The sequence below is a fragment of the Typha latifolia genome, chromosome 9 (assembly GCF_019914945.1).
Source record: "Typha latifolia isolate L0001 chromosome 9, TyphaL0001v2, whole genome shotgun sequence".
NCBI lineage: Eukaryota > Viridiplantae > Streptophyta > Magnoliopsida > Poales > Typhaceae > Typha > Typha latifolia.
The window spans coordinates 6,315,020-6,339,422 of NC_133094.1; the positions used below are offsets into that span (position 1 = coordinate 6,315,020).

The window sequence follows — 24,403 nt, forward strand, 5'->3', positions numbered from 1 at the left end:
GCCCTATTGCTGTTCACAATTTGCATAGATTCTTGCCCTTGAGAAGATTTGCTCTACCTCGTTATTAATCCCAAAGAAGGCAAGCTTAGAGCTTTTAGAATTGTGCAAGCATCACCAAGCAAAACCTGTGGGGGCAAGAGCCTTGTATGGGACACATGAGGAATTATACAAGCAGCTACTCCCCAGAAAACCTTTAATAGCTCATTATAGCAAATAACTTGTGTCTACCTTCAAGAGTTTGGAATATTAACATATAAGGGAGCTTTCTTAAGGGCACCCTAAATTTTGTTTTTGCTTACATTCTTATCCTATCATATAGGTATTTATTATTATACCTCTGTGTTTTTCTTTTATCATTTGAAAATTCACTGAGTTAATGATACGATCATACTTGGGGAGGTGGTGAACATAATCTGGGATCAGCCCGGTTTTGATCTAGTGCAGAAATTTCGGGAACAAGTAGGGGTGATCAAGCCATCCAAAAGATCAAAGAGTTTAATGGGTTGTTTCTCTTGAAGTAAAGAATCCAATGCAACCAGAACCGTGTAGATCAGAAGGTTGTCTTCCACATATTTAGAGACTAACCTAACAAGCTAAATAAACAAAAGATAACTCTAAAAATAATGTATTCTCGCTAGGCATATTCGAACGAGGCATGGGCCCATTCGAACGGGCAAAAATTATTCTCTATATTTGTGAATGTATGCAGAGTTTGAATGCGACTTCTTTGCGTTTGAATGCAATAATTAGAAATATTTATTCTTCAAAAACAAACAGAAAAAAATAATTTAGCTTGAGACAACTAGGTCCAACCCTAGTCATATCAATCCACCACGCTTCCATCACCTTGACCTCAAGGTGTAAAATCCAAGAAGCGATTGAGATGATCTCCTCTTAAAAGAGTTGATCCGACTCACAACTAGATATGGGTAGGAATTTATGTTGAAATTTTGAGAGATTTTCTAACAGATCTAGCTGTTGGATCATCGTCACATTTTTGGTGTTGTATCTCTAGGAAAGAGCTTTCCAAGAAATCTAATTTCACTCGAATTGGATGACTAGATCGAGAGATATATTTGAAATACTATATGAAGGTTAGAAGGTCGGAGCTACTGGATTAAAATTCGAGCGGGATTTGAGATCCATTGGTGGAGGCATGGACTCCTAGGTGGAATATGGTGGTGTTAGGCTAGCGTTGATAGAGTGGCACCGATAGGGTTGATGGTGGTGAAAGGTTAGAAATGGTGGATCGAGGTTAAGGTGATGGTAGGGAGAGTAGAAGAAAAGGGAGAAGTGGGTTGCCCCTAATTGTCTAGGGCGGTAAGCCGGTCAATGGGGATTAGAGGTGGCATAGCTGGGATGGTGGTTGCAACCGAGGGAGAATAGAACAAGGAAGAATGAGAGGAAGAAGATTAGGGCATAAGAATTCAATTCATTCGATAGAACCCTAATGAGGCTGCCTTCTATATATTTAGAGATATCCTATCCATCAAACAATTGAAGAAACTAGACCTAAAATAAGTTATCTCACCGGGTGCGTTTGAACGGCAAAAATAATATCTCTATATGTGTAAACGTGATGCAGGCATTAAAATATCCTTTCTTTACATTTGAACGCACTAGCCAGTAAACCTTATTTATCAAGAAAACTAAGAAATTAAAATATAAAATGGATTTACAGGTCGTATCCATGCATGTGATAACCCGAGTCATACCAGCGATCCATAATGTCTATCTCCAACACCCAAGTCAACTTGTTCGTTAGTTTGTCGAGCCACTCAAGTGACAATTCTATGTCCAACCTAGCCCCATGCTGTCTCCTTCGACACGCTAGGACTCGCACTGGTGCCTCTGTCCTTCTCCTAATGTTGGTTCAGGCAAATCTAAACCGATTTGTTGCTCAGGTCCAACCCAACCCTTAAGGGCTGAAATGTGAAAAATCGAGTAAACTCGAGCTCCCTCTCCAAGACTTGTTATGGCCCAATGATACGATCTTCTCTTTGGGCTAAGGCTCTGATACCAGCTTGTTATGATCACACCTCTGGCTATGGAGCTCTGATACCAGATTGATACGATCTTCTCTTTGGGGCTAAGGCTCTGATACCAGCTTGATACGATTTAGCATGGAACTTTGAAATTAGATCCCAAAATATTCTGTCGTCGGATCGACGTGAGATTTTGATATGTTGTAGCCCCAGAAAAGAACTTTCCAGCAAATTTAGTTTCAGGCGAATCGGAGTTGGGAATCTCGAGATATCGTTCGTTTAGTGGACGAACGTCAGGATACTCTATTTTGGATCCGTGGATGGAGGCACGAGATCCTAGGTAATGATGGTGGGTGGAGGACCGGCGTTAATGTGGTGGCACCGGTGAAAAGTGATGGTGGAAGGGTTGTGTTTGATGGAAGGATTAGGGCAAGTATTGGATAGATTGGACGAAGGGGGAGAAGAGGGCCACCCCTAAGGGACTAGGGTGATTAGCCGGACGAGGGAGGTTAGAAGCGGCGTCGCCGGGGATTGAGAGAATGGGAGCGAAGAAGACGAAGGAGGCAAGGCAAAACTCAATCTCAATAATCCATAATGATTTTGGTTGCCCTACACATCCTTTTATAGGCTAACCAACAACTCACATTAACCCTAAAACACAATTTTCGCCGACCGCGTTCGAACGCACCGAATTAGCTCTTCTAGATTTGCGAACGCGATGTAGGCGTTCGAACACATGATCGAACGCGCCTGTCGGTATTTGCGAACGCGATGCAGGCGTTCACAGTGCGTTCGAACGCACCGCGTTCGAACTCACTCCACCCGCGTTCGAACGCGACTTACAGAAAACTTATTTTAATGGAAATTAAACACTAAAACATGAAATAAAAACACTCCTAAAGTGAATCCATGCTCGAGACGACATCGGTGAAGTCCGAATCGTATCACCCAAAAATCGGGCAACTTCAATCTGTAAGCTACTGGCATAATCCTCTTCAAGACTTGTTGACCCAAAAATTCTAAAGTCAAGCTTCTAGTTATTAATCGGTAAAAGCATGGTTTGGCAATAGGGATGAGCTCGCACGTAGACCATTTGATAGACTTCAAACACCTTCTCGCACCGAACCTTGTCATAAACTTGCTTCATTGATTTTTGGGCTATCACTAGATGAGTCCTCAATCACCTCAACACCTCATATCTGTCGGCTAACTCAAGTTCCACTTCGGTCGGTCCAAAGTCACTGGTCCGTTAGACGCGTGCAATATCGATGGTGTGCGCCCATAAACTGCCTCAAACAAGGTCATCTTGGTACTCGAATAGAACATCGTGTTGTACGCCCACTCAGTCCAAGGTAAGAACTTGACCCAATCCTTTGGTAGGTCCACCATAAAATAGGGAAGGTACTACTCTAAGCTATGATTTACCACTTCTATTTGTCCGATGGTTTGCTGGTGGTATGTTGAACTCAAAGCAAGCTTCAACCCTTGCATGAAGAATTCCATCCATAATTCCCTGATGAAGATCCTATCCTGATGTGAAATGATTGATTTGGGCATGCCATGCAAACGAGCCATTTGACAGATTTCACACTCCTATACATATCACTTTACATCAGCCCTCATGGATGCCCAAGTACAACTCTGAGCCATCCTCTTGTAGGTACAGAGTGTGTCTTCGTGCTCGGCAATCGATGAGTCATGGAAATGGGAGATCATGGTTCGTCAAAGCTCCAGACTCATGGGTACTAGAATCAGTCCATGCTTAAGGACAATCCCATCATGTCTCTCAAGTTCAGGGTGGCTTTATGGGTCTCTAGTCAAGTCCTCTAGCAACTGAACCACCTCTTGATCATCCTCTCAGTCTTTCCTCAGATTTGAAAAGAAAAGGAAAGTTGGAATTGAAAATGCCGCAAGCTTTCCAGTGATAGGTAGACGCGATAAGCTATCAGTGGCTCAATTTTTTGTTCCTTTTTTATACACCAAGCAAATCCTAGCAGCTTTATAACCCATTTTTGTTGGGCCAGAGTGTATACCGCTGCTTCAAGAAGAAGGGCAAGCTCTGCTAGTCTGTTTGAATGGTGAATCGTTGCCAAATGAGGTAAGGTCATCATTTAGTGAGAGCATACAAAATAGCAACATCTCTCGCTCGTATGTCAACAATTGTCTTGTCCTTTCAGATAATGCCTTGCTAAGAGAAGCCACGGTCTCTTATCTTGCATCAAGATATCTTCAATCCTTGCATCGAAAGCATCACATTCAACCATAAAAGGCTTATCGAAATCGGATAGCGCCAAAATCGGCGCCGACACCATGGTAGCCTTTGACTCTTCAAATGCCTTGATTGTCTTCTCAGTCTAACAAAATCCTCCTTTTTGAGCAAGGGGTTAGAGGGGCAGTAATCTTGTCGTAGTTGGCAACGAACTAACGGTAGTAGCCTGTCAACCTCAAAACGGGGCTAAAACAGATTATTCGATATTGCGACGGTCATTGGAGGGTGGCGGATAACTAAGAATAGTACTAGACAACCATAAAGTAGGGTGACTCATGGAGATAGATAGTAACTAGGGTTTGAAAGCTTGGAAGAGTTTTACAGTTATGATCTACTCCTATAAAAATAAAGATGAACTAATAGCTACGATAAAAGAAAAAATGCACGATAATAAAATAATGAAACTCAATATCATTCCACACATAATAATTATTTTATAATCACTCCTATATATAGGAGGTAGAATCATAGAGGATCGAGTCCAATTCATCTTATTGGGCTTACATTCATTTATTTAAATTTTAAAATAATAAACAAATTTAACTAACTCGACTGACTCAACCCATGTAGTCAGATTGTATCATTCCTAGTGCACACTAAGAGGAGATTTGCTACCAGTTTCTGGTAGTTCCTCTTTTGGTTCTCAATGGAATATTAGAAATTTTATGTCTATGGGATACACTTAGTTAGTGCATTAGTTATTTATTTTTATTAAAATAAAATTCATCTAAGTCGCGTTCGAATGCAGGAGGGGTCGCGTTCGAATGCCCTTGCGAATGCCTGCATCAGGTTCGAATGCCCTTGCGAATGCCTGCATTAGGTTCGAGAAAACGCATATTGTGCATTTGAACACCTACATATTCACACATACAGAGAACGCCTTTTGTGCGTTCGAACGCAATCGATGGGAATCCTCTAGAATTAGGGTTACTTATTATTTTAGGACTTGTTGGCTAGCCTCTCTATATATATGGATGATAGCTAAATTCATTATGCTATTGGAATATTGATTTCTTGCCTCTCTATCATCTATCTACCATAATCTCCCTCTTCCCTCTTCACTATCCTTCCACCTCTACCGTTGGCAAGGTTTCTTCTAACTTCTAATCTCCCTCGACTATCGAGCCACCCCTCTTCTTTGGGATCTTGACCACTTCGTTCCCTTCGTCTATATCCCTTAATCACATCCACCATCCACCATCCACCTTCATCTTCATACCCATCCATAACCCTAACATCCACTCCACCCGTCACCACCACCATCACCCACGTTATTCTGTGTTTTCGTTCTAGTTGCAGTTCAAATCTGAGAATGGCATAAATAAAAAAGTTGTAGATCAGGAAGTTATGGATCTAATCCACTTAGTTTCGTAATTTTCTGACTACCAAAGAATATTTGATGAATATGTTCCCATAGTTGCACGAAACTGATTTCTGTAATACATCTAGATCTTGAAGGAATCATTGTGTAGCCTATCTTTAGTTCGAGAGCTTATCACTATGTTGTCTAACCATTTGAGTGCAGCTAAATTCCACAATAAAGCAAGCATTAATATCTCTACTGCTTCTACTTAAGGTACTTATTTTTCCACATCTCTTAGCCCTATGCTCCATAGTCCTAATATGTGGATCGTAGACTCTGATGTCACAAGTCATATTTGCATTACCAAGTCTACTTTTCATCCAGTTCAGAATTCCTTTACCTTGCCCAATCATGATAGGATTCATGTTTCTTATGTTGATTCCATTCAACTGATTTCTGATTTGCTTCCTAAAGATGTTCTTTATATCCCATAGTTCAAGCTCAATCTCCTCTCAATAAAGTCTTTGCTTAAGGATACTAGTATTCAAGTGAGATTGCAATGCACTTTTATTAATTGTAATGCACTTCAGTCTATTGCTAATCATGTTTCTTCTGATATATTGCAAAATAGACTTGGCCATTTATCTTCTAAAAGGCTTGACTTATTGAAAGATCAACTTTAGTTTGTTTCTAATAAAGTAACTTTAGCTCAGCCTTATTCAATATGTCCATTAACTAAACGTAGATTGGTCTTTGTTTCTCATAATAATATGAGGAAGAATGCTTTTTATTTTGTTCATTGTGATACATGGGGCCTCTATCATTTTTCATCTCATGCTGGTTATAGATTCTTTCTCACTTTGGTGAATGATAGCACTAGATTTATCTAGATTTTTTTTTAATAAAGCACAAGTCTGACGTCCGTTTCCTTATACTAAGATTTTTCAGACTTATTGAGACACAATTTGGTAAAATCATCAAGTAATTTTGAAGTAACAATGCACCTGAACTTCAGTTCATAGGGTATTTCTTTTAAAATGGGTCATTCATTAATTCTCTTGTGTAGAGATACTTAAGCAAAATTTTGTGGTTGAGCAAAAACATAACACTTGCTCAATGTTACCCATGCCTTGTTCTTTCAATTAAGAGTTCCTATTCAATTTTGAGAGAAATATGTTTTGACTACTTCATTTCTTATCAATCAAACTCTCTCACCTTTTTGTCATCATAAAACTCCTTATTCTCTTCTTATACAAAAACTCTTATGTATTATAACTCTCTCAAAGCTTTTAGAAGTCTATATTTTGCTTCTACCTTGCCTGCACACAGAACCACGTTAACCTCGAACTACTCCATATGTCTTTGTTGGCTATCCACTAGGTATCAAAGGTTATAGCTTATATTATATCACCTCTAAATCTTTCTTTAAGGTTACTTCAATCGTCTGTTTGGTTTAGAATTTAATTAATTTCAGATTAGTTAGGGTTAGCCTCCATATATATGTAGAGAGTAGCCTAGTCTAAGATATCATGTTGTCTTTTTCAATCTCCTTCCCTCTCTTTCTCTCAAACTAAAGCCATCACCCACCAAAGTTGTTGTCCTCCTTTCTCCTTCGACTACTGTACCACCAGTCCTTTAGGGTCGACCATCTCCTCACTCCTCTTCCCGCTCTGAACTACAAATCCATTCACACCATCATCACCATCACCAGCTTCTTTACCCTTACATCTTTGAGATCTACTCATTCTCACCGAGTTAATGACTAAACCGCCAATCACTGTCGTCCCAATCACACCGGAGGATCGATTCATATCATATAGTTCTCATGGATGCTCGAGTCTAGCAGAATTTCTATAATCAATGAATCTCTATAAATAAATAAATTTAAATAAATAAATAAATAAATGATATGCTCTATTTAACTATCCCATATACCAACGCCACCCTTATTTTATCAGATTGAACTGCGACACGTCAGCGAAATTTTTCGTTACGCAAGAGTGGTTCCGTCCACAGAAGCGGGTCAGTGAGGGTAACACTAGGACAGCTCCGTTAATGTGGTAAACATCAACGGGTATTTCCGTCCAATAGAATGTCTACGACTTATAGCTCGACTTGCACAGCATTTTCTAGAGGCGAAGAATGGTATCCTCCTGCTTTTATAAGCCCATTTACCCGGCGGCTCGAAGTTACGCTCTCTTCCCCTTTTACCACTCCACCGCCATCAAATTTACGGGCGTCCCACTTACGCGAACTCCAAGGAGATCCAAGCTTGTAGCGACAATGGAGGCGCCTCCCCAAGGGTACCGGAGAAACGTTGGAATATGCCTCATTAATCGTTCAAACAAGGTATAATGGCGGAAATTTCTACGGTTTTTACCTTTCAGATCGGTTCCGTTTTTGGGGTCAGATAATTTTGGAATGATACTTTTGGAATGTTGTATTTTTTAGCAGATCTTTTCGGCTTCCAGGCTTGATATCCCCGGCGCATGGCAAATGCCTCAGGTGACACTGTTTCCTTTTTTTCGGTATTACTTTCTCTTATTTGAAGAAATTATTGGGATCTTTAGGTGCCTTTTCATTTTCTATATCATGCTATTATCATGTTTCTCAATTTTTTCCCTCTGAAAGTTTAACATTATTAGAAATTATTTATACTCATCTCGTTCACTTGATTGGAGTTGATCCATATTTTTGATGACGATAACTCTTTGCTTTCGATGTATGTAACTATTAACTGAGAATTAGAAAATGTATGTTTTGACTTGCAAAAATTTGTTGCCGAAATTAGGAGTTGCTTTAGAGTAATTATTTGTTCATCGAAGAGTATATACCCTCTTATCTATCGAATTTTGCAATGTGATGAATTGTTTTATTGCAGGGTGGTATAGATGGAAATGAAGATCCTAGTGTAGCTGCAATGAGAGAGTTGAGAGAAGAAACAGGAGTTACGTCAGGAGATATTGTTGCGGAGGTTGGCCTACCATATTATTCTCTACTTATCTCCTTTTTTGTTCATTGCTTAGATTGATAGTTTTCTTGTATAGCAATCAATCTGATTCAAACAATCATAAAATTCGAGTCGAGCCAATTAGTAGAACTTACTGATTACAAAATATGGAATACCGTACAAGTCAAGTCTAGTGCTTAATACTATCTCAAGATTAATTCATTCTCCACCGATTTCATATGAAACAATAGGTGTTAGTTTGCCAGTAATTCGAGTGCCTTATTAAACCAAGATAATATAATACTCTCTCTCAATGTAGAATAAGAAAATGTATGCAATGAATTTCTCTCAATGCAAACTATCTTATCCTATTTATAATAGGTGAACAATTACTAAGAAGGGGTGTGATACGATCTCTCCTGGATTAGGTTTGATCTATCCTATTTTTAAATCTGGGCAGGACTTTGCACGAAACTTTAGAAGAAGATTCCTGAAGATATAACCGTCGGATTAACGTAAAATTTTGATAAGTCGTAGCCCTAGAAAAGAGCTTTCCAACGAATCTAATTTCAGGTGATTCGAACGATGGGATCCGGAGATATCTTTGGATAAGTGGGCGAACGTCAGGGAGTCCGTTCTTTAGATCCGTGGATGGGGGGCATAGAATTTTAGGTGGATTATGGAGGTGGTAGGCCGACAGTAATGGGTGGCACTGATAAGGAAGGTGCTGGGGGAAGGATTATGGATGGTGGAAAGGGTTAGGGTGAAGGTAGAGAGATTTGAAGAAGGGGGAGGAGTGGGTCGTCCCTAACGGACTAGGGTGAGTGGCCGATCGAGGGAGGCTAGAGGCGGAGCCGTGGGATGAGGGAACGAGAGAGAAGGAGAGGAAAAAGATTAGGACAAAAACTCAATTAATTGATCATCCCCTTTTTGGTTGCCATCCACACCATAAGAGGCTAACCAAACAAGTCAAAAATGACAATTATTAACCCTAAAAATAGTGGATTTCCGCCAATCGCGTTCAAACGGGGTCGAACACATTCGAACGCACAAATTGCGTTCTCTGTCAATGTGAACGTATGCAGGCGTTCACACGCGAGCATTCAAACGGGGTCAAGCGCATTCAAATGCACAATTCCCGTTCTCTGTATTTGTGAATGCTGCCAGGTGTTCACAAGCGCGTTCGAACGCACCCACCCGCGTTCGAACGCAACCTATAGAAATCATTCTTTTTTCTGAATAAAACACTAATACAATAAGAAAAGACACCCGTAAGGTGTATCCACACTCGAGACGACATCGGTGAAGTCCAAATTATATCAATCCACCATGCTTTCGCCACCTTATCTTCAAGGTGTAAAATTGGGGAAGCGATCCATGATATCTGACTCGAGCTCCCAGGTAGACTCGTTAATGGGCTTGTCTAGCCACTTGATCAACACTTCTGTCTTCAATCTGAATACATGGCGTCGTCTCCTATGGCCTAAGACTTGGACCGGTTCAGTTGGGCTATCTTCCTCTATTGGTTCGGGTAAGGCTGAACCTACCACGTGATTAGGCCTGATTTGGGCCTTCAATGCCGACACGTGGAAGACCGAATGGACTTGGGTTCCTTTAGGTAGGTCCAATCGGTAAGCTGCTGGATCGATTCGTTGTAGCACTCAATATGGCCCGTAGTACTTGTGACCCATCTTCTGGTTCAAAATCGGCCTCAATGTGGATTGCCGATACAGTTGGGCTCGAACGAACACTAATTGACCCACCTTAAACTCATGCTTGTGCCGGCCCTTGTCATGAGTTTGCTTCATGTGGTTTTGAGCTGATGTCAGGTGAATCTTGAGCTGTCTCAAGGTTTCATCTAAGTTCACAAGTTCCAAGTCGAGCTCGGTCCGATCTGACGCTGCAAGTCTATTGTAGGCATGCAAGACAAGGGGAGTGTGCCCATAAACTGCCTCAAAGGGGGTCATGTCGATGCTAAAGTGATGAGCTGTATTGTAAGACCACTCGGCCCATGAGAGAAATTTGACCCAATCCCTTGGTCGGTCCGCCACAAAGCAACGCAAGTATTGCTCGAGTCCGCGGTTCACCACCTCAGTTTGGCCATCTGTCTCGGCTTGATAAGCTGAACCAAGGTTAACTCGAGTCCTTTGCAATCTAAAAAACTCGGACCAAAACTCGCTGATGAAGATGCTATCCCGGTCTGACACGGTCGTTCTCGGTATCCTTCTTCGCTGAAAACGGGTGCGTCAATGCTATAAAATGTGTGTATTTACTCAGTCTATCCACCATAACGAACACCACTGACTGGCCTCGAACCTCTGGCAGCCCCTCGATGAAGTCCATGGAGATGTCCTCCCAAATATGCTTCGGTATAGACAGTGGTTGCAACAGCCTGCTTGGTTTGAGCGTCTCTGACTTGACTCATTGGCAGATTTGATATTCGCGCACATATTTCTTTACGTCCGACTTCATCGGTGTCCATGTACAGCTTTGAGCCAGCTGCTTGTAGGTGAGTAGGACCTCTTCGTGGCTTGCTGTAGGGGTATTATGGAAGTGTGCCACTAATAGTCTCCGTAGCCCCTAGTCCACGGGTACCTTAATCCACCCACGCTTGAGCACCAACCCATCACGCTCCTCATGCTCGGGGTGGCTCGATGGGTTCTCTTTCAGCTCCTCCATGAGTCGGACCAGATCTCGATCCTTTGCACTGGCTCTCCGCAGATCTGAAAAGAAAGGGAAGGTTGGTGCTGAAAAGGAAGCGAGCTCGCTTGCGTCCGGTTGGCGCAAAAGGGCATCGGCGGCTCGGTTCTCGATCCCCTTTTTGTAGACTAACTCGTAGTCATACCCAAGGAGCTTCATGACTCACCGTGATACGATTCGGACTTCACCGACGTCGTCTCGAGCTTGGATTTACCTTAGGATAAGATTGAGTTTTAGGATAAGATTGTGTTTTAGGATAAGATTGAGTTTTAGGATAAGATTGTGTTGTTGGTTAGCCTATAAAAGTATGTGTAGGGCAACCAAAATTAAGAATTGAATATTGAGAATTGAGTTTGCCTTGCCTCCTTCATCTTCTTCGCTCCCGTTCCCTCAATCTCCCCGGCGACGCCGCTTCTAATCTCCCTCGACAGGCCAATCACCCTAGTCCCCAGGAGTGGCCCTCTTCTCCCCTTCTTCCAATTTATCCATCGCTATCCCTAACTTTTCCATCATCCATAACCCTTCCACCATCACTTTTACACCGGTGCCACCCCATCAACACCGCCCTCCACAATCCACCATTACCCGAGAATTTCGTGCCTTCATCCACGGAATCCAAAAACAGAGTATCCCGACGTTCGTCTACTAAACGAACGATATCTCGAGATCCCCAACTCCGATTCGCCCGAAACTAGATCCGTTGGAAAGCTCTTTTCCGGGCCTACAACATATCAAAATTTCACGGTGATCCAACGGCGGGATATTTCGGGATCTTATCTTAAAGTTCCGTGCAAGATCGTAACAATGGGTATCGAGCCATAGCACCAAAAGAGGGTTCGTATCAAGCTGGTATCAGAGCCTATAGCCGAGGAAGGATCGTACCAAGCTGGTATCAGAGCCTATAGCCGAGGAAGGATCGTACCACACCGTTGCTCTGCCGGGGTGTGCACACGTTGCTCCATGAAGTAGGGTAAGCTACGCTGGTCTGTGCGGATAGTAATCCATCGTTCAATCAAATAGGGTCGCCATTTGGTGACAACGTGCAAAATTGCTAGCATTTTGTGCTAGTAGGTGGATAATTGTCGCGACTGATTTGACAATGCCTTGCTCATATATGCCACGGGCCTGCCATCCTGCATCAAAAAAACTCCAATGCCTGCACTCGAGGCGTCGCATTCCGTCACGAAGGGCTTGCTGAAATTCGGCAAAGCCAAAACCAGTGCAGTAGACATGGCTGCCTTCAATGCTTCGAAAGCCTCCGTCGCCTTGCTCGTCCAGTGGAACCCTCCTTTTCTGAGTAAGGAGGTTAGCGGGGCAGCGATTTTGCCGTAATTGGCAACGAATCGCCGATAGTACTCCGTCAACCCAAGGAATCCCCTCAATTCTTGCGGATTAGTGAGAATCGGCCAGTCCACCATGTGTTTGATCTTGCTTGAATCGGCTTCCACTCTCGTTGAGATTATGTGACCCAAGTACTCCACTCATGCCTCACCCCAAAGGCACTTGCTCATCTTGACTTTCAACTGGTTCAGTCGCAAGATATTCAACACCTCACGCACATGCCACAAGTGTTCGCTGCAACTCCTGCTGTATACCAGAATATCGTCAAAAAAGACGAGCACATATTGACGCAAGAGCGGACGAAATAGGTCATTCATCAGGCCTTGGAAGGTCGTCGGTGTGTTGGTGAGCCCAAATGGCATGACTCTGAACTCGTAGTGGCTATCGTGAGTTCGGAACGTTGTTTTGTGTACATCTTCCGCGTCGACGCGGATTTGATAGTACCTCGCTTTTAAGTCAAGCTTGCTGAAGTAAGCCTACCCCGTGAGTTCGTCCAGCAGCTCCTCGATCACCGGTATTGGGTACCGGTCTTTGACGGTGATTGCATTCAAGGCTCGGTAGTCGACGCAAAATCGCCAACCCCCGTATTTCTTTCGAACCAACAGCACCGGTGATGAGTAGGCGCTCCTACTCAGCTGGATGATCCCCTACTCTAGCATCTCGACCACCAATTTGCTGATCTCCTCCTTCTTAACAAATGGGTATCGATATGGTCGAACATTGGCTGGTTTAGCCCCTGGGATAATCTGGATTCGGTGGTCATAGTGATGAGTCGACGGTAGTCCTCGGGGCTTCTCGAAGAGGTCACTGAATTCCTGCAACAGTTCCTTCATGTCAACAAGTATTCCATTGGGTGGTGGATGTTTTGGTTCAGCAATAGCTATTTGCATGAGTAGAGCTTGATCCCCTGCACATGGAAGCCCAAACATCGGTTGCAACGTTGGCCCTTGCTATGGCTGATTTCCATCTAGCAGCACTTTCTGACCATTCCTTCGAAATGTAAGTGTGAGGTTTGTAAAATCAAATGTCACGGGCCCTAAGCTTTGAAGCCATTGAGTCCCTAAGATGATGTCGGCACCTCGCAAGGCCAATGTATAAATATCTAATGTGAAAGTTTGGCTTTGCACCTTCAACTCAATGCCTCCGCAAATAAAATTACCCCGTAATGTGGTGCCATCTTCGATTGTCACATCGAACCCATCCGTGGGTTCCGACTTGAGCCCAATCTTCCGAAGAAGCCTCTTGTCGATGAAGTTATGAGTGGATTCGGTGTCGATCAGAATTCTCAGCGTGGTCTTCTTGACTATATCGTTCACCCGCAAGGTCTTTGGTGGGGCTGTCTCGGAATAGGCATGGAGGGAGATCTCGGCCATAATTTCTTCCACGGGCTGCTTCTCCACTACTCCTTGCTGTTCAGCCACACCCTCATCTTCAGCTGCAACCTTATTCTCAGCTTCCTCCAATCGATCTATTAGCATCACTGATCCCATCGGTTTGGCGCAGCGATGTCCAGGTACGAATTTCTCATCACGGCGAAAGCAAAGGCCTTTGGCTCTTCGTTCCTCCACTTGAGCAGGTGTGAGTGCTCGACCCGGACCTCTAGGTGCGTTCTTCACATCATGGGAAGGCCTCAGGGGTGCCCTAGGAGGCACCATTGCAGTAGCAGCTCTAGGTACGCCGACTGCATTTCCTATTGCTATGGTAGGCCGAGCTGGGTTGCGGCTATCTCGGCTTGTCCAGTTTTGTTTGATGTGCATCCTCCTTGTTCGATGCTTAGCTTTCATTAGCACTGCATCCTCGAAGGCCTTCTTTAATATTTTAGGCCTTAAAGCCCTCACGTCGGCTTGTATGTCTCCCCGCAGCCCCGAGATGAAAGTGCTGCGAAGTTGTTGATCGGTCCAAGGAGGTTGGCAACGACTACTTATTCTCTCAAATTCTTCTTGCACCAATCGTGGTCCTTTGTACAGTTTTTGAGAGGAGAGTATCGAAGTCTTCATACCCCGATGCTCCAAATTGCCGAGTGATATTGGTGCAAAAATTGACCCACCTTTCAATCGTATCACGTGCATTGGTTGCCCGAAACCAATGAAGTGTCGCATCTTCAAGGTGGAAGCTCACAAGCGTCACCTTATACTCTTTCGCTGTACCTTAGTATGCGAAAAATTGTTTCGCCTATACAACCAATTGACCGGGTCGCCACCTTTGAACTTCGAAAAGTCGAGACATACGGTTTGCCCACGGATACCGTTGTCTTAGTTTGGATCATATCTGAGCCCTTGTCTAACCTGAGGAGGATGCATCATGAATGGTTGATGATCCCTCCTTCCGTTTATGTTAACCCGACGCGGTTCTAGTTTGTCTTGCTCCGCCCAAGGGTTTAGACCTCTAAGATGATCGCCATTTAGGTTTGCCCAATCGACGGGCTCACCCGCAAATTGGCGTGGTGGAATCACCCTTGCTGGTATCTGCCCAAAGGGTTGTGGCAGCAGGGGTTCTTGCTGGTGAAGGTTCTGAACCAGTGACGACAGGTTCATGGTGGTAGACTCGCGTCGAGGGGTCGTAGGTGCGTTTTCGATCGCCATGGCTTTTCTTGTCGCCCGTATCTCCCGTATCATCTCCATCATCATTTGATTATTGATGGCCATCTCTTCGGAAAGTGATCCGATCATGGCTTGAACGCTAGGCTCTTCCATATTTAGATTTGGTTGGGCGGTTCCGTAGGTGGAGGTTCTTGTAGCCGTTTCCCCCTCCTCCATTCGGGGGATCTTGTCCTTCTCGTTTTGCCGTGCGGCCATGGCTCTGATTGTCGTCATAAGAAGCGCGTGTCCGAGAAACAGTGGCTCTGATACCACTTTGATACGATCTCCCCTGGATTAGGTTTGATCTATCCCATTTTCAAATTTAGGCAGGACCTTGCACAAAACTTTAGAGGGAGATTCTTGAAGATATAACCGTTAGATCAACGTGAAATTTTGATAGGTCGTAACTCTAGAAAAGAATTTTCCAACGTGAAATTTCGGACGACGAGATCCGGAGATATCTTCAGATGAGTGGGCGAACATCAGGGAGTCCGTTCTTTGGATCCGTGGATGGGGGCACGAGATCCTAGGTGAATTATGGAGGTGGTAGGCCGGCGGTAATGGGTGGCACCGGTAAAGAAGGTGGTGGGGGAAGGATTATGGATGGTGGAAAGTGTTAGGGTGAAGGTAGAGAGATTTGAAGAAGGGGGAGGAGTGGGCCGCCCCTAAGGGACTAGGGTGAGTGGCAGGTTGAGGGAGGCTAGAGGTGGCGGAGCAGTGGGATGAGGGAATGGGAGAGAAGGAGAGGAAGAAGATTAGGGCAAAAACTCAATTCATTGATCATCCCCTTTTTGGTTGCCATCCACACCTTAAGAGACTAACCAAACAAGTCAAAAATGATAATTATTAACCCTAGAAACAGTGGATTTTCACTAACCGCGTTCGAACGGGGTCGAACACGTTCAAATGCACAAATTGTATTATCTGTCGATGCGAACGTATGCAGGCATTCGCACGTGGGCGTTCGAAAGGGGTCGAGCGCTTCGAACGCACAATTCCTGTTTTCTGTATTTGTGAACGCCTATAGACGTTCGTAAGCGTGTTCGAATGCATCCAGTCGTGTTGGAATGCAACTTATAGAAATCTTATTTTTCTCTAAATAAAACATTAACACAATAAGAAAAGACATCCGTAAGGTGTATCAATGCTTGAGACGACATCGGTGAAGTCCGAATCGTATCATGGTGCTTATTATTTCGGTTAGAAAAACTGCTATTTGAAAGGAAGCATCTTTTCTTGACTGGAGCAATTATTCTCATAAACAGTTCAAATTCTAGCATATGCATTTGTTCACTTGGACAATCAATTAAAGCATCTCTTCTGATACAACTGATGTTAACAGCTAAAAAATTGAATACCAAGCAAAAATAATTTTAGGGACTTTACTGTGCGCGAACTGAACCGAGTTAAGCTGGGGCAGGCGGTACTCTTGTGGTGAGCCGAAAGGCTCAAGTGACACTTGCTTCTTATATACCCTACCAATATTTCTTAAATAGTTGATGTGATACTAAACTCATTTCCTTTCATAGATTTAAATAATAAATATATAACATTAAAGTACTCTTTGAGTTTTTTTTTGTTCCACTATTAATCCATCATAATAAATTTGTGGATCCCACTTAATTTTGGGGTCAAAATTTATAAAAAGTTCATATTCAGATCATGATTATTACAACAAGTTTATGAGTACTTGTTGCTAGATATATTGCAAATATGATCCATGTGAAGAAAATATCTACAGATTAGATATTTACCTTCCATATATGTAGTTCGAAAACATGAACATGTTAAAGATATCTTTGCAATATTGTTCTTCTAATTGATTGAATATGTGATTGACTAGTCTAATGTGCATTGTAGCCTTTTCAACCTCATTCTAAATATTATTACTTAGAAGAAACAAGAGAAGCAGGTTCTTATGTTTCTCCAGAGATTTTTACTGTACCACCCCAAAACCTATGACCTAGAGCTACAATGAAAGGAAAATGACACAATGTTTGGATGGAGAGAATAGGAGAGAAGAGAAAGTTAGCAAAGGGAAAGATTTCTCTTGTTTGGATCATAGATCCCAGTTTCGGCCGATCCTGATTTGAGCCTAAACTAGCCGGTTGGCTAGTTTTGACACTACAGCAGGCTTGCTACAGCAACGGCAGGTTGCTGCACACACACAGAGAGAGAGAGAGAGAGAGAGAGAGAGAGAGAGAGAGAGAGAGAGAGAGAGAGAGAGAGAGAGGAGAGAGGATAGGTAGAACTGCTGCCTCCATATTCTCTCTCTCCTCGTATATTAACTGATTTAGATCTCTGAAGGTCATAACCAGTGCTTCTTCTCATCTCTTCCTCTTCTCTATGCATATTTCTTCTCTCTTTCGTTGCCTTCCTCATCTGTCTCTCCTCCTCATCCTCCTCACTTTGCTCACTGTTATCATCATCAATTTGTACAGGATTATGCATCAATTCTTAACGAATTATTGACTCTCTTTGTTGTGTAGATTGTTTATCCTTCTTTTTGCCAATTAAATGAGCCAACATCTGCTTTCTAACTTCCAAAGACACTTGAGTGCAAGCTGCTACATTTCCTTGTCTTTCAGCTAAATGTTCTTTTAAACGGCTGACACCACCACTCATTTCCTTTCCATACCAGTTGCATTTAACGCGCCTTTTATCTTGCCCAATAGTGCTGCAATATTGCCACCCAATGTTGGTATCATATGATTTCTCTTTTGGAGCCATTGATATTTTAGCTCTGCAAGACTGCAACGAAAAAACATAAACAAAAATCAAAATAAAATATAAAATAAGTTAAAATTTATGAGGCATAATTACATAAGCGGCAAGTCTTCTTTGTCTTTGAGAAGAAGAAGAAATGAGCACCGCCGCTTTGCGGTGTTGCTATAAAAGGGAAAAAAAAATTGAAAAAAAAAATTACCGAAGGTCGCCGGAGATCGAGGTCGTCGGAGAATGTCGCCGGAGGTCAAGGTCACCGGAGAGACGGAGATCTACTCACTACTCAGTCGCCGGGGAGAAAGAGAGTAAGAGATTCGTGAGAAAGAGAGAAAGAAAGAAAGAAAGAAAAGAGAGAAAGAGAGGAAAAGAGAAAGAGAGAGAGAAAAGGGAGAGAGGCAGGTGGGGGATGGGGACATCAATTATTGATGTCCCCCGGGTCGGATTCGACCCGTTCCCACCCGTTTCGGTCGGGATCGGCCGAAACAGCCGAAACCCCAGCGCCGATCCTGATCCGTTTCGGTCGATCCCACTCGGGATCGGCCGAAACTGGGAACCTTGGTTTTAATTAAGTGTTTTTGCTTATCTTAGGCAATAAGATTTGAGCTTGTTTGATCATATTGCTAAGTGTAGTCGAGTCAAGGAGCCACTTATAAATAGATGTGGTGTGCACCTAGATAATTATCTTGAATTATTAAAATTAGTTTGTAAGATCGTCAACTTCCTTCTTGTTCGACTACCTCCAAGCTTTGGAACCCTAGCTACCAGCTAAGATCTTCATTGCTGCCTTCCTCTTCATCTGACAGTATCCCCTTGGCTCTAAGGAACGACCTACTTTTTTTCTATCCTTTCTCAACCAATTTCATTGACTTCCACCATTGTCATCTCTACCACCTTGCCATAACCCTAGGCCGTTCACCACCACACCTCTTCAGTGTCCCCTTTCCATGATCCATCCCGATAGATTCGTTCTCTATCCCGAATCTCTATCTCAATCTTAAAAGTACTCGACCATCTAATCGTTAATCTCGAGTTACCTCTTAATTTTGGAGATATGCGGTAACCCTAGCCTTCTGCTCATGAGTCGGAATCTAATTCCATCTTCGGATTTGGACTCATGGTGATCGTGGGGTTAGGAAGGTGATCTCTACAAGTTCTCATGTCAAACAATTCCTATGGAAGGCCTTCGATTGGAAGATACCCATGTGGAAGTGCCGTGGAATATTTTGGCCTGTGCAAACTGGTCATGCATGTAACTTAGTACCGGAGATGGTAGGGAGTTATCTTTCTAGATGCTGTTTTGCCTAAGAAGTGTGGAGTATGGTGGGACTGGCTGAATGCCCTATATGATACTACTCTAGCATAGGATATTCTTTCACTTTCATCCTCTAGAGAGTGCCTAGGAGTGGAAAGTAAGGATGACCTACAAGTTATGGTGTTTGTGGAGGAATAGATGTTCCCTTTTGAATGGGAAGCGTAGCTTGTCAACCCATGAGACCTAACGGAACTCATTGTATGGGAAGTGGAGTATAATCTGGTGTTGAGGGTCTATGCTATGAAGGCTGCTGATGAGATGTGCAGGCGCAGGACAAGAAATGACTAGGTATATTCAAGTGGGTGCAATTTCTAGAGAGAATGGAACAGTTGGAACTGGGGTGTGTGCCTCTGCTCCATCAAGGGATTTCTTGGGCCAGGAGGTTGATTGGATACATGTAGCATCAAGGTACATATGAGGGCTGTACTTTGAAATGTGCAAGCTGCGGTTGGGTAGATATAAGATCCTATTATCAAATTAGCTGCAAAAAATGTCATCAATACAATCAATGAGAGGAACCTGACCAACACATTTGGAAGAGGTTTTTAACTTTTAAGGACATCTGTCTAAAGAGAGGGTTATCAAGGGTAAGTGCCTTTGAGGTGTTTGTAATTATGCTTTGCTGACAATAAAGTTGTAAACGCTAACCTTTGTGCTTGACTTTCCATTAAAAAAGTTAAAACTGATCCCGATCCACAGGACTACAATAGATGTTGGGTTTGGACGGTAAAACATATGCAGCCTAACCTTATAGGTATTAGATATACTGTGTCTTTGATTGCAACTAGCACTGCTAGACTGCATTTGTCAAGCCTTTACTGCCTCATTGAGTAACATCATAGATCTAAGATATTGGTTTCTGAAGAGATTAACCTTCTTTAATTTGACAAAAGAGATCAAATAATAACTATGAAGCCAAAAGGTAAAAGGGAATTACTAAGAGTATTAACATCTAGATATTTTCTTATTTTCTATGCGATGTAAGAAAGAATAGTACTCTATTCTTTATTAACTTTATTTTATATTATTTAAGTATCATTCAAATGCCATGACAATTATCTACTTTGTTTGTAAATTGCTTAAAGTAATTTTCCTCCATGCATTGGTTCTCTAGGGTATGTTCTATTAGATTCCCTATATTGTATTGATGCAAGATACAAGAAAGATTAAAAAAATGTATAAAGTTTTAAACTGTAGAGGGGCTAGTATTTTGTTACAGACAATTGTTAAGAATTTGTCATGCGTAGCTTTTCTTGTCAAATTACCAAGTGATATATTTTCAGCATTTATTTGCGTGGACTATCATGTCAATTGTGAGTTACTAAAGCAGAACGAGAAACTTGAACACTGCTAGAGGTTAAGCTACATGTTATGTACTTGCTGTAAATCTTGGAAAATTGTGAAACAAAAACTAGGAATAGGAAGCACTAATTTCTCAAGAATTCAAAATAATAATTATTAAGAACATTACTGGTCTATGTTGCTTATACTTAAAACAGTATTTACAGACTATAATTTTCTAACATTCATGTTGCACCTTCTGATAGTAACTATGATAGCAAGCACTCTTTTTAATTCATCAAGTATTGTAAGAGCCATTTTGATTTGATGGTGCTATGTCTTTTTAATTAGATGGGTAACTCAAATTGGATGGATTTTTTGAAGCTATAGTTACCAACAAGCTAGCTTGTTTGCTACATATTCATGCAGGTTCCTTTTTGGTTAACCTATGATTTTCCTCCAGAAGTAAGAGAAAAACTGAATAAACAATGGGGATCTGATTGGAAAGGTCAAGCTCAGAAATGGTAAGCATGACAGGAAATAAGTAATATTGAGTTTGAGTATAACTCTTCTCTAAAATACCATTTTGGTAGTAGTGACATATATGACTGCTCTGCAAGATTTATGAGCATGTCTATATCCTTAGATCTTTAGTCCAGTGACTATCACTCTATCTATTGATGTTAGTTTACTAGTTGGGGGCTTTGCTTGATCGTGACCTCTTGTGTAAGTTTGTCTTAAACTATTTTTGATTCTAAATCTTTTTACCCAGCTGTCAGCATGAAGTTAACGGATGCAATGATCTGGGATTTATCAGAACTTACTGGAAATCTTTACAATGATATTATTTATATTGAGATTTAGTTGACTAGCTTATCAAGGTGAAATTAATTTATTTTATCATTTTTCCTAGGGTGGCTTATCGTGCTTTAAGCTCAAGAGCAATTGTTATGAGGAAATCAGAATTGATTGTGTACATGTAAGCACGTAGATATTTATTCTTTTTGGGACAAACATTCACTGTGTGCTCAGCCAAAGCCTGCAGCAGGATCACAACCAGCATATCTCTAACACCAACGCAAAAAACTGCAATAAGCTAAACCAGGGGTAAACACAACACCACAACCAAAACAAAGTTAGTACCAATTACAACACATCAGTTATCCAGTTTTAACTACATAGACCACCAAAAAGTTTTATAAGGTAAAACAAGCCAAAGAAAATATCCTTCGCCCCCAAATAAGGCCGCCTTTAACTAGTCTATCCACATTGGGCCATCTTCTTTGCCTTCTTTACCGCATCTTCTTCTTGCAACTTTGAAATCCATATCCATATAGGTTCCCTCCGGCCTATCATCTTGGCATCCTTCCGCCATACTGAGAACTTTAGGATTGCTATCCCAAGATCAATATCTCTCATTTTGGAAACCTCCTCCATTCTCTGCACAGATGGAAAATTTTCCAAATAGTCCTGCCCTGAAATTGCTCTAGCCCTCCAGACATGGCACCACGACCACATAGCATTCATGGCCATCTCCAAATTGCTTGCAGAAATCCACCCTTGTTCATAGTAATCACCATACGGAGCTTCATATTGAACTCAATTTGGCGCATTTCCTTATATACTCTCAACATCGCCACCGACGATCCAATGTAGTTATGGATCTCTTGCTCCATATTGCAATTCGCACCTGATGACCAAATCCTCCCACACTTATAACACAGATGCTATTTCGGCAAGTCGCCGTCCAATAATCACAACCGTTACATCGAAAACACTTTCGGACCTAATTACCCATAGTTTTTGGTTTAACCCTAGATCCTTCTTTACCCTAGCTTTACCTAATAGGATCTCTTTGTAAAGAGGTTTGCTACTCTCCTCTTTCTGAACCATGCCCTCTCTCTCCCCACTTCGGCGTATACCCTAAAGGAATGAAGTTGCTTCGGATTCTCCCGCCCTGCTTGAAAATATTTGGCTCCCTTATCAAGAAAATCCAACTCCGTAAGCTCGTGGATGTTCATGGTTTGGTATTTGAACAACTATATATAACTAGACTAGGTAATGACGACTATGTTTCTCTAAGTCAATAAGATCTAAATTGGCTAGATATTGTTTTTGAAGACTTAATAACAAATAAATTGATGATTACCATTGTAACTCACTGTATATTTCTAATCCCAGTAATCTCAGTGTACAACAATTCGAGATTTAGAGAAGTGCTAAATGGTCTAGTGGTGCTACTAGCATTTCATTCAGATTGACTTTCTTTGATAGAAATTTGAAATCTTTTTCATTCCTTGAAGTTCTGTCTTTCATTACCCATTTCCTTAAAAAGTCCTTCCAAAATAGAGAGTTGAGCTTGCATGCATCCTCCACTGTAGGGATTTCATGGAATGAGGATATGTTCTGAAATTTCCATCTACTCTGCTTATACACTTTTTAATGCTCTAGCTTGCTAAAATTCTTTTGTGGAAGTCTTTTAGATGATTATAATCTATCAACTATGGCGTCGGTGTCTATTCTGAATATTTGTTAGTCATTTCTTTGAAAATATGCAGGTTTCTAATTAGATTCACCGGAAAAGATGAAGAGGTCAATCTTGCTGGTGATGGGACAGAAAAGCCAGAATTTGGAGAATGGTCATGGATGACACCTCAGCAAGTAATTGAACTTGTGGGTAGACCGTCCCTTTCCACTATTCCAATTATTATCTGGTATTGAGCCGAGGAATTGCAATCTCATATCATTTTGCTTATGTACTTCTTGAGCAGGCTGTGGATTTTAAGAAGCCAATCTATGAGGAAGTGCTGAAATTCTTTAGCTCCTCACTACATCCTGATTCGACTGCAGAAGTATAGGATGAGTTTTGTTGCTACCTTCTATGAAATCCAATTGCACACCTGTCTTGAACTCCTCAACCTTGGTTAGATCAATAAATTGCCTCTGTAATCTTATGGATATAATGGTGAACAGCAACTTGTGAATCATTGATCTTGTATTGTGGCAATCATGCATGTCCTCTTGTTAATGAAGAAGTTACTCATTATTGATATAGTATTTTGCCCGTGTCCATCATGCATGTTCTCTTGGTACTTTCTTTGCAGAGTCGCTAACGAGATTGGGTGCATCAGTTATAATATTGTACTAATATAGCCGGTCTGCCATGTGCTATGGAGTTCAATTAACTCCTCCCTCTATCATAATTTGATTATTTCCTATGTCGTATTAACTGGTTTTATGTTTTTCAGAGAAACATTTGAGGTACATTATGATGTTCATCAGATATCAGTAGATCGGCAGCTTCAGGCTAAAATAGTAGTGCCTCACCATGTCTAACTTGCACGCCATCATCTGGTGGAAACTGCACACATAAGTGCTGCATATGTTTGCGCAGTATGATGCCCAGCTCTTTTATTTCATCAAGTTAGTGGTGTCCTTTTTTGAATATTATATAACTGGAAGCTGCACATCCGTTTGGTTGTGTTATGAATTGACGATTGTTTGGTTTGCGCTGAGCAAACCAATTTATCTTTACTAAATGATGTTCCCATTTCTCCGGAAAATTAATAAAAATTGAGTTTTTGTTACGGTGTATTTGGATGATAAGAAGTATTAGGAAAGGAGTTTTTAAAATTCCCAAGAACTCGTAAAATTTTTCTAAAAAAAGAATTCTTTAGCAACTCTTTATATCTTCATATTCTTTCTTTATTTGTTGAGAAAAGGAAATCTATTATATTAATTGCCTCTGTTACAAAGTGTACCGCTAACATTAGTGACCAAAAGAGAGATAAGCGGGTCAGGCAAGGACCCTATCAAAGTAGTGCTGTCGCCCATGGTTTACATTAAAAAATTATGGTTTACATTCAAAAAATTATAAGAAGAAGACAAGTGTTTACAATCATCAATGATAGAGGAGATCGTCCACGGAGGTGGGTGACTGTCTTTTAGAATGGTAATCA

The 24,403-nt window shown here is 41.7% G+C and overlaps 1 protein-coding gene across 4 annotated transcripts; it reads left to right on the forward strand.

Annotated features, from left to right (window-relative positions):
- Positions 1-7,674: 7,674 nt before the first annotated feature.
- On the forward strand, positions 7,675-23,501 carry LOC140795415 (nudix hydrolase 26, chloroplastic). Of its 4 annotated transcripts, none has more exons than XM_073147952.1 (7): positions 7,675-7,906; positions 8,009-8,062; positions 8,439-8,531; positions 20,874-20,968; positions 21,358-21,423; positions 23,003-23,117; positions 23,216-23,501. In XM_073147952.1, exons 1-7 carry the CDS (start codon positions 7,700-7,702, stop codon positions 23,300-23,302), a joined length of 717 nt encoding a protein of 238 aa, XP_073004053.1. In that variant the 5' UTR covers positions 7,675-7,699; the 3' UTR covers positions 23,303-23,501. The 4 variants fall into 4 exon arrangements, with proteins under 4 accessions (XP_073004053.1, XP_073004054.1, XP_073004055.1 ...); XM_073147953.1 differs by having other exon boundaries at positions 7,678-7,906; positions 8,012-8,062; XM_073147954.1 differs by lacking the exon at positions 21,358-21,423 and having other exon boundaries at positions 7,680-7,906.
- Positions 23,502-24,403: the final 902 nt, after the last annotated feature.

What these genes read in the sequence shown, in the direction of transcription:
- LOC140795415 (XM_073147952.1), top strand. Translation starts at nt 7,700, where the DNA reads ATGGTATCCTCCTGCTTTTATAAGCCCATTTACCCGGCGGCTCGAAGT. An exon ending in TCATTAATCGTTCAAACAAG is followed by an intron (nt 7,907 to 8,008) that starts GTATAATGGCGG and finishes TGTATTTTTTAG; the next exon opens with CAGATCTTTTCGGCTTCCAG. An exon ending in TCAGAATTGATTGTGTACAT is followed by an intron (nt 21,424 to 23,002) that starts GTAAGCACGTAG and finishes GAAAATATGCAG; the next exon opens with GTTTCTAATTAGATTCACCG.